The following is a 9,841-nucleotide window of genomic DNA, read 5'->3' on the forward strand; positions in this document are numbered from 1 at the left end:
CTGTCTTTAAGGCAGGTATCTCAGTAGACTGCAGGGAATGTGAAGAGTGCCACTGGCCCTGTCTCCAAGTATTGTGGCAGTGAATCAAGAAACAACAGCCTGATCTTTTAACGAGTTACAGTCTCCACCTCTTTGTATGAGATTATCTTTTCCTACTGAGCAGTGTCGCCTCTGAAAACTAGGTCGTTGTAGACATGGAAAAAATTCTAAGATTATTTCCTCTCTTCGGTCTGAAATGCAAATTGATTTCTGACGAGTCCATGAAGACTCTTCATTGTTAGCCTTTTCCCTGGTGACTTGTGAAGCTGTAACTCTTCTGAAATTATTTTTCACAGAGAACAGCATGTATTTTCCCTACTGTTGACCTCTGACTGTGCTACAAGGATGAGAAGTTTCGAAGGGAAGACTGTTTCTTGCAGTAATCAGTGTAGCAGCAGGTATTTGTTGAGCCTAGGCATTCAGGAAAATAATACAGGGAAAAGGCAGCCAAATCTGGTTTTGAATGTTCAGACTCTCCTGAGAACAATTCCCAAGACAGCCCTCACAGTTTGCGCCTGCATTCAGAGGACAGTGCCTTGTGTGAAGGAGCCAGCTGTCTTCCCTGATTCAACACAGGTGCTGTGTCATTGCAGCCACGGGTTTCCGAGTGTCCACGGGCTTGCTCTTTCTTTTTCTCCAAACTGCTTTGTGCCAAGAAGGCCCGGTTGCTCGCTGTGCTTCCCACTGCTCTGCTAGTGATTGTTACAACAAGAAGAAATAACCCTGCAGTGATTTCATCAAAACACTTACTCCCTGCGGTGCATTTCAACTTCTTATTGGAATACTTTGGATTAACAGCGCCTTAGAGGAAGAATAAAGAAGTCTTTGTGTTTGTCAAGGATTTTAACTAGTGAGTAAGTGGCAGCCTCCTAGTTTGCAGAGAGAAAGAGCAATTTGATCCTATGTGTTTCTGTTTCAAACCATGCACATCTTGTTTTTCTGAGAACTCAAGGTTTTGGGTTTTTTTTCTTTTTTCAACTGATATTTCTATTGTCTTTATCCCCAGAGAGCTTGGTTTTTCCCTGGCTTTACACCCAGTGTGTCTGCTTTGCACCTGCGTTATGTACATATATAATGCCATCCATATCACGTGCTAGGTAACGCACACTGTAGTAGTTACACAGGAGGTGCTAAGCGATGGGCTTCTATTTCAGCAGTGAGCGACATGTGTAGCCGAAGCCAGAATTTGACCTTCCATAATAATGGAGGACCAAAGCAATATCCAAAAAATGACGTTAGTTCCTTGTATCATCAGGTCCTGCAGTAAACACAGTATCAAACACAAGAGTCAAACAGGATTTAAATTGAGGTGAAGCTTGTTTTAAAATATTAACTAAATAATATTTTTTTAAAATATCAAAATTTGAAACTTGAAGAGAACAGTAAGTCATCTCTGACCTGCATATCACAGGATGAGTAATTTTCACCCAGTTACTCCAGGGTTGTACTTGCAATATTATTATCATATCAGTGATATGCAGCAACTCAAGTCACAGTATATGTCTGAATGTTCATGGGGAGTAAAAGAGTCCATTTATTTTTTATGCTTGCTGCTCTGGAGCTTAGGAAACTTTGGGCAGCCTGCATAGTGACATTGGACTGTTAGCTGTATGGATGGAATGTGAACATTTCTAACTTAATTTACCAATGAATGTATGTTGAGCTTGCATTAGCTAAGTGTTAAATGGCAATAAAGGTATTAAGAGTTAATGGAAAATGGAGTACAGAGGGGCTATTGCTTTTGAATAGTACATTTTTGAATAATTGCATTCCCGGTTGATTTGGTTTTATAGATCTATTCCATGTCATTCTTTGTGCTTTTTGAAGTAAATTTTTGTGAGGAACAGATGAAATCTAATTTGCTATGTGGCTTGCATTTAACAGATATTTTATTGCTGTGGCATTTTATGCAAGTTATTAATTGCAAAGCACATTATGATCTGAAATTCTAATTCTAGCTAATTTGATTACCCTTGCAACACAGTACAACTTTACTTTAGGAAACTCTTGTTGGCATGTGATAAGGTCTTGCGGTAGAGAGGGGAAAAAACCCCAAGCTCCTTGAGCATTACATTTTCATAGTGCCATGCTCAAAATCACAATGCCTTATTCTAGTGCTGCACAGGGTTGGAACAGTGTGTTGTCCCTCTGCAGCACTGCTGCTGAAGGGGTTGGAAAGACTATCCATAAAGATAACTGTACTTAGAAATATTACCAAGAGTGATTAACCAGTCTCAGTGCTACAATCTTAACATGGATCCTGAGAGCACTGTCTGTCCAGCTAAAGACCTGCTTGTGTAATGGTGGGTAAATGTGCTAAGCTGCAGAGATGTGTGCTACTTTCTCTCTCTCTCTATCTGAAAGAGAGAGTAAGGACCACAGATGGGAAGAAAGTCTGATCATGTGGATGCCAACCTGGGACTTAACAGTTTTAGTTCAGTTTTCTAGCTTAAAGCTTTTTGAATAATCACTGAGGTTCATATTAGGCTTTTTGTGGGACTGAGCAGTAGTCCACGTGAGCCACAGTTGTTTATCTGTGAAATAGAAATAACAGTTCTCTTCTGCCATCCAACAGTGTGGTGAGGATGGTGTTTCATCCAGGAATTGCTAAGATGCACTAGTATGGCCATAGAAGTACTGAGATGGAGAGATTAAACAGCATGACGAGCCCTTGTTTTCATTGAATGCTCTCATTCATACTTAAATGTAAAAATCAACCAGATTCATACATACACATCATCAGGATTTTTTGGCAATATGTTTTTCTACAAAAAAATGCTCTACTGAGGGAACACAACTTTCTGCAAAAGTATTTTGGTTTCTGTGAAGCTTTCTATGTGAACGGGCCTGTGTTCCAAAACTAAGAATTCACTCTCTTCATCTGCATGTGCAGCCCCTTGCGAGTTGGGAAAGGCCTAAGTTCAAGTCCAGGCTCTGCCTGATTGAGAGCAAGGCTGTAAATCTGTTGTCCGCTTCCCAGGTGATAGGTGCGGCAACAGTTACTGGCTTTTGTGATTCATACTCCAGTGGAGTGGTAAGAAGAATAAATCCCAGAGTGCTTCCACAGTGTTCTTGAAAGCAGGTTTCTTGTCCTTTGTTTTCCACTGATGGCAATTATGTTGTTAAACAATTAAAATACAGATCTTGGATGATATTGAGTAGTAGTAGAGTACCAGTTGCCAAGTTTCTTTGTTTTCACCTTTCAGGGCGTGCTGATGGTTGGTCCTCCTGGCACTGGCAAAACAATGCTAGCGAAAGCTGTTGCTACAGAATGTGGAACAACATTTTTCAATGTGTCTTCCTCTACTCTGACATCTAAATACAGGGGCGAGTCTGAGAAGCTGGTCCGCCTCTTGTTTGAAATGGTACGTCCTCAATGATGTGGTCTGTGGCTTGTTAAGGTGAGAAGGGACATCTCCTTTAGTTTCCTGTCCCTCTAGTAGCATGTTGGAAGCATGGAGTTCATTGCACTGACACCCCTCAGCCAGGTAGAAAAGCACAGTCTCTGTGTTTCTGTCCTTTTCTGATATGTCATTGAGGATTAAGAAGGAACTGGTTCAGCACCCATGTTTAGCATAGCATTTTTCACACTAGACATAGAGTTGTGGCCTTGACAGAAATTCAGTTCTTACTCGGTTATGGGATAAGCCCCTAGGAAGTAGATTTGAAATTGGAAGGGACTGGGAACTGTTATTCTAGAAGCAATATGTATTTTAGTTCTGTTTCTGTTCTGAATGATGGACACAAGCCTCTCGGTGAAGTTTTGAGTGCAGTCCATCATGTGGGGTGCGTGAAGGACATGCCTATGTGGACCTATGCTGAAGGGTCATTCACCTCTTCGGGATCCTTGCTGCATTTTCACCATACTCTCAGTTAAAACCTGCCTCTGTTGAGACAGGATGAGCTCCCTTCTGTCCCCTGGGCTTTCCTCTCACTGCTGAAAAACCTGGACATGAAAAACTGCCTGTATTTTGATTGTATTCCTTTTTGCCGTTTGCAAGATTAGTTGCTGAGAAAAACCAACTAGCACTGAAAGACCCCTGACATGAGTACAATTTAAACTTAACCATATGCCAAACAGTTTGTAAATCAAGATCTTAAATTATTTTCTTGTGACAAGCAGGGAAAATATGTGGTAGTATGTCTAGTGGGACTGGGTCGTGGTCTGATGAGGGCCTGTGCTTGCTTCTGCAGCCTTAATAGTGATGTTTTCATTTGAATAAAGGCAAGGTTTTATGCTCCAACAACAATCTTCATTGATGAGATAGATTCCATCTGCAGCCGCAGAGGCACGTCTGACGAACATGAGGCGAGTCGCAGAGTCAAGTCAGAGCTGCTTGTGCAAATGGACGGTAACAAATGTTTAGATCCGAGTTTGGGGCTGGGATGCGGTTTCTTTACAGGTGGGAATGTTAAGAACTTGAGCAATCTGGAAAATCTGGCTTTGTGGATTAGGGAAAAATAAGGCATAATTTGAGACTAGTGTATTTTTGGAGTGTTCGAAGGCAGATGGCTGAAAAGGGTGTTCTGCTTTATTTTTGCTAAAATGGCCATTTTGATGGTAAATTGAAAACTCGTGTTTAAGAGACACGCTCTAGGAGAAGAAGATAATGAAGATAATGAAGATTTGTGCAGTTTAATTTTTCTGCATTTTAAACAAATTTCTGCCCTTTGCTAGAGTCTCCAGCTTGGGGACCCCATTGTGAGACCTGATTTTGCTGTATTCTGTGGTGGCAGCTAATATTATCCTTTTAGTTGGATCTAGTACCTGTTCTGTACAGGTGCACATAACGAGGGGGACCATCTGAGGAATATTGTATGGTGTGGTGGTTTGATAACCATCTCTGTATTGTAGTTGTTGTTTAACTACTATTTATAATGTCTTCAAATGTACAGGTTCATTGTGGTAAACTCAGGTAGGCAACTTTTTGCCCCAAAATGATAGTTTCTTTGCAGTCCTCATTTGGGAGGCCCAGGGGTGATTCCTATTTCTTCTATGGCCATATTTGATGGAGGTAGCACTTCCAGTGGGACTAGTAGGGCTACACTCACATATGACTCTGTTATTGTCACTGTCAAATAAAGCCCTCCCCTGACTCAGCAAAGGAATGAACTGTCCCCCTCTCTGTGACAATGATGGTCTTGTCTCACCTAAGCTATGAGAAGTTTGGAAAGCAGCACTAGGACTACACAGAGCTGTTGCTTAGCTTTGTCCCAGCTTTTGCAGTGTTTGTCTGTGCAGTGTTTCTTAGCAAGCATCTCAATCAATATGAGCTGTGGAGTGAAATTTCTCTAAACTGTTGTGCTTGCAGGGGTAGGTGGTGCTCTGGAAAATGATGACCCTTCCAAGATGGTTATGGTATTAGCAGCTACAAATTTTCCCTGGGATATTGATGAAGCTCTCCGACGGAGACTGGAGAAGAGGATTTATATACCTTTGCCCACAGGTACGTTTGCTACAAGCATTTTCCTTTAAAAGGGCCTTTGCAAGACAAGCTTAGGACTACTGCAGGAATCCTGATGTTTTTGTGATGAGCAGTGAAATTCAGGGGTTAATCATTCAGCTGGGTCAATTTATTTTTAAAGAGAGTGAGAGAAGGAAAAAAAATACTACTTGCTTGGGGGCTTAAAAACAAAGAGCTGCAGCATTTCATTGCAAGCCCATTGATGGGTTCTTACATTTTGAAAGAGAGTTAGTTTTAATGAGCCTGGAATTGTTTTAAATGCTTAACAGTCAATCCTTGAGTGATCATCAAAGGCAGCCTTTGGACACGTTCAGAAATATTGCAAATGCACTCCATGCCCTTGCAGACAAATGCAAAGAAGTGGATCCATGAATTTTCACTTACAAGCTTACTTCATTGTAAATCACTGCTTGCTCGCCTTTATGACTGTGCTTCGAGTCACTCGGAATGCAGCAGGCTGATTGCTTTTCCTGCCTTAAGACGTCTTGGCTTGTATTGTCTTTCCTAGCTGTCATTCACCTGTCCTATTAATTTTGAGATTCCTATCACTTGAAGTTTGCATAGCTTCATTTCTTCTTAGTACAGTGGATGCCTCATCTCCCTGCATCAGCACTCAAGATAACAAGATATGTGTTCACGGTGACAGCAGTTGTGATTGAGTTTAGCAGGTATAAGGACACTTAATAGTTCTACTGCTTGTCTTTGCAGCTTACAGGCAGTAACAGCTCCTAACAGGATGCCTGTCTTTATGAACAATTAGTTTAAAATCCTATCAGCTCTTGCTCCTGTTTCTAATTAAATCAGATTGTTTTTTGACACAGTGTATTATACCCTGGACAACATATGAGATGTGCTCCAGTTTTATTTCCAATCTTGTGTTCTGTTGCCTCTGTTCTGTAAATAAGAATGTTGAGCTTTTCTGGGCGATGCATTTATAACTGTGCTGATGTGGTCAGGCATTTTAATTGAAAAGTAATATGATATGTCATATATACACCTGTATATTGTGGAATTTGATGCAAGTATGTATTCTACCATGTTTCATTTTCAAAATACTGCAAGGACTTGCTTAGCCCCATAGCAAAGACTGGAAGAATGTTCTCTGATACAGGATGCTTTCTGCAGGTATGCTGTATGTACCTTGTGCTCTGTAAATAATAAATCCCCATTTCATAGCTAGTGCCGGTTGTGTGTGATTAATAACTATATTCTTGACAATTGTGCAAAGCACACAAAACCAGCAGCTTTACACAAGCATTCTAATTTCCTTTATATTTCCTCTCCCCTCTTTTTTTAATTAGGGACATCAGTAAATAACACATAAGTGTGGACACTTCCTTAAGACTTTTAGCCTTTCCTACTGCTATTTCTTCTGTTGTGTTGTCCTCTTTTCTAGGTCATAAAAATTGGCCACTGTGGAAATGGAGATGCTGAGAGGGTGTATTTTTCTGTACAGTAAAAGCCAGGAAAGCATTTGTCCTCTTCTTTACCACCCTTGTGCAGAATAACACTGAGACCTAAGCTGTCAAATGTGAATTCCCTCTTATAAGCCTAGGCTGCTTAACGTATGTACCCAAACGCACATATGCACATGCCCTCTACAAGAAAAAAGGGTAATTGGCCGCATAAGTGCTCATTTACGCAGCTGGTTATCACTGTGTGCACACTGCATCTAGGTCTGAAAGTGGGATACCAGGACGTTTGTGCTGTAAATATATTAATATGTTTACTGATTAATGTATCTGTTTTCTATCAGGCTTCAGCAGCTTGCTTGGGTCCCAACTGAGTAAAGTGCTTAAACATATGCTTGAAGTTCAGCCTATTGTTAAGGGGTTTGTGCTGTCATATAACAGAGCTTCAGCTCTGTTAATAGAATCCTCATTGTGGTTCTAATGAAACTTTGTGAATAATATGCAGACGCTTGAACAACAAGTGAATCCAAAGGGATGCGAGAAGCAGACATTTGTAGGATTGTGCTTTTGTGCCCCTGGATAGTATGTGACCAAATGCTTTGTCACCTGAGACATAACAGACATTTTTAATGATGTATGACTTTGCAAAATGTCTCAAGAGTATGCTGTTTTAATATACTACTTTTAACCATATACTTCACTGTATTTCATTGCACTTTTTACTATGTTTTGTTCTGTCTCTTTTCTTTTATTAAACCCTTTTGTTTGTACTTTTCACTGAAAAATCTAAGTTGTGTTCATTTCTTTTTTTAAATGTTACTCTTGCAAGTCTTCAAACAAGTATTTTTCCATTGTAGCAAAAGGCAGAGCAGAACTACTTAAGATTAATCTTCGGGAAGTAGAACTGGATCCTGATATCAGCCTTGAAGAAATTGCTGAGAAGATTGAAGGCTATTCTGGTGCTGACATCACTAATGTTTGCAGGTATCTCATCCCCCTTAATTTGCAAATAAAACTGCATGGAAAGTCATCATTTACATTATGTGATAAAAGGCAATACCCACTACAGCTGAAGCTGGGCTAACAGTGACTATGAGGCCCAAATCTATTTACTGGAACCATGTGTTACTGTCATGTGGAGCAGTCTAAAGACCATGGAGTCTCTGTATGAGATGTGGTTAAGTTTTCATGGCCCTGAAGAGAAAAAAATTGTCTGAGCAAATCTTGTGTTACCATCGTCTATGTTTACTGAATATTTGTTAATGTAGTGCAAAATAGGTTTGGAATTTTTTTTTTTTTTGCAATCCCATGAGTTTAAGAGCTAGAATTTTGTGATGCAAAGGAACCTTTCACAGAATACGTCTTTGGGGCTTCTAAATGCTGTATGTTTGGACAGCCCCAAGTGCAGCACGGTCTTGGTTTCCGCCTGAATCTTCTAGGTGCAAGAGTGATACAGATAGTTTATAGCACTAGTATTGAATTTATTTCCATCCTGTTCCCACAATTTGTTTCATTTTTTGACAAACAAGGATTTTCTGGTGGAGGATAGGTATTTGGAAAAACTCATCAGTAGGAAGTCTATGTTCCTTTCAACATCAGGATCCCCGCCAAGAGAAACCGATCCTTTAAGAATGTGGCTTGGTATTTTTTTTCTTCCTGCTGCTTTGCTGAAGTTGTGAAATCAGTCCATAATTTTGAAAACTTGGTGTGTGTCACGCAGTGCCATAGTTAAATTACCTATTCTCCCTGAGGCCTGTGTTATCCCTTGCTGGGAAAAACCTGGGGAAAGAGAAAATGAAATTTCAGACTGCATGTGGGCCGTGGCGTGAGAAACAAGCAGTGTTCTCCGTGCCAGCGGGCCACGCTGGCAGCATCCGAGCTGGGGAGGAGTGGTGGAGCTGGTAGACCATGAGGAGCCACAGGCACCGATGGCCTCAGCCCTGCAGGGCCACCTGACAGTAGTGTCTGATGCCCCCTGCTCTGCCCTTTACAGATTCAAGTGCTATGTCCGAGCAGGCAGCAAAGCTGGGCTGCCCTCCGAACACTTGCTGGCTATTCTTTTGGGTTACGCAGTGGGGAGAAGGTTGAAATCTAAGGGGATGGGGGTGCAAAATACAGACTACTTAAAAAAAAAAAGTTGAGTGCAGTTCCTCTCCCACCCTGCCCTTTCCTGCACTGAAGTTGTAAAATTTCATCTCTGTGAATCATTGTAAAAGGTTTTCAGTTTTATAGTTTTAATTATCTCTGCACATTTACCATATGCTTAAATGGGGTTTGGTGCCAATACATTCTTTATGTTGAATTAATGTAGTGATCTGGGAACATGGAAGCTAAGAAAGATGTGAACCACATCTTCTATGGTAAATAAATGCTCTCTTAAGTGTTCCTGCCAGTGGTTTCTAGCAAGAGAATACAATCAAAATTCATAGGCTTACAGCACATGCTGCTAGCAATTAGCTCCCATACATTGTCCTGTATTTCCAGGGATGCCTCTTTAATGGCAATGAGACGACGTATTAACGGCTTATCTCCAGAAGAGATTCGTGCACTTTCTAAAGAGGAGCTTCAGATGCCGGTTACCAAGGGGGACTTTGAGCTGGCTCTGAAGAAAATCTCCAAATCTGTTTCTGCTGCAGACCTGGAGAAGTATGAAAAATGGATGGCGGAGTTTGGATCTGCTTAATCTCAGTGACAGCTCTCCTTTGCTAGAGTTTTATGGCTTTTGTTGTTTTCACTTGCAAAATGAGTTAGAAATCTTTTTAAAGGTTTAATAAAAGGTCTGCCCCTGCCCCCATCCCACCCCCTTCTGGTGACAAGATCTTTTAAACTCTATTTGCCTTTAAAGGGAATGAACTCAATAATGAGCTGATACTGTAAAAGATGTTTTATCTCTGAAATAGTAACATAAGACAAACAGGAAGGGAA

At 40.8% G+C, this 9,841-nt stretch overlaps 1 protein-coding gene across 1 annotated transcript in view; it reads left to right on the forward strand.

Moving 5' to 3' along the window:
- The window catches only part of KATNAL1 (katanin catalytic subunit A1 like 1), a gene marked incomplete at both ends in the record, with an annotated part of 32,438 nt that extends 22,839 nt beyond the window's left edge, over positions 1-9,599 (forward strand). Inside the window, 5 exons of the mRNA XM_082007075.1 lie at positions 3,246-3,404; positions 4,265-4,391; positions 5,352-5,486; positions 7,774-7,900; positions 9,401-9,599. Of these exons, the coding sequence (XP_081863201.1) occupies positions 3,246-3,404; positions 4,265-4,391; positions 5,352-5,486; positions 7,774-7,900; positions 9,401-9,599 (747 nt within the window). The remainder of the gene's footprint in view (positions 1-3,245; positions 3,405-4,264; positions 4,392-5,351; positions 5,487-7,773; positions 7,901-9,400) is intronic.
- Between the last annotated feature and the right edge of the window lie 242 nt (positions 9,600-9,841).

This window comes from Phaethon aethereus, assembly GCF_964289735.1.
Source record: "Phaethon aethereus genome assembly, chromosome: 1".
In the NCBI taxonomy this organism is placed as follows: Eukaryota; Metazoa; Chordata; class Aves; order Phaethontiformes; family Phaethontidae; genus Phaethon; species Phaethon aethereus.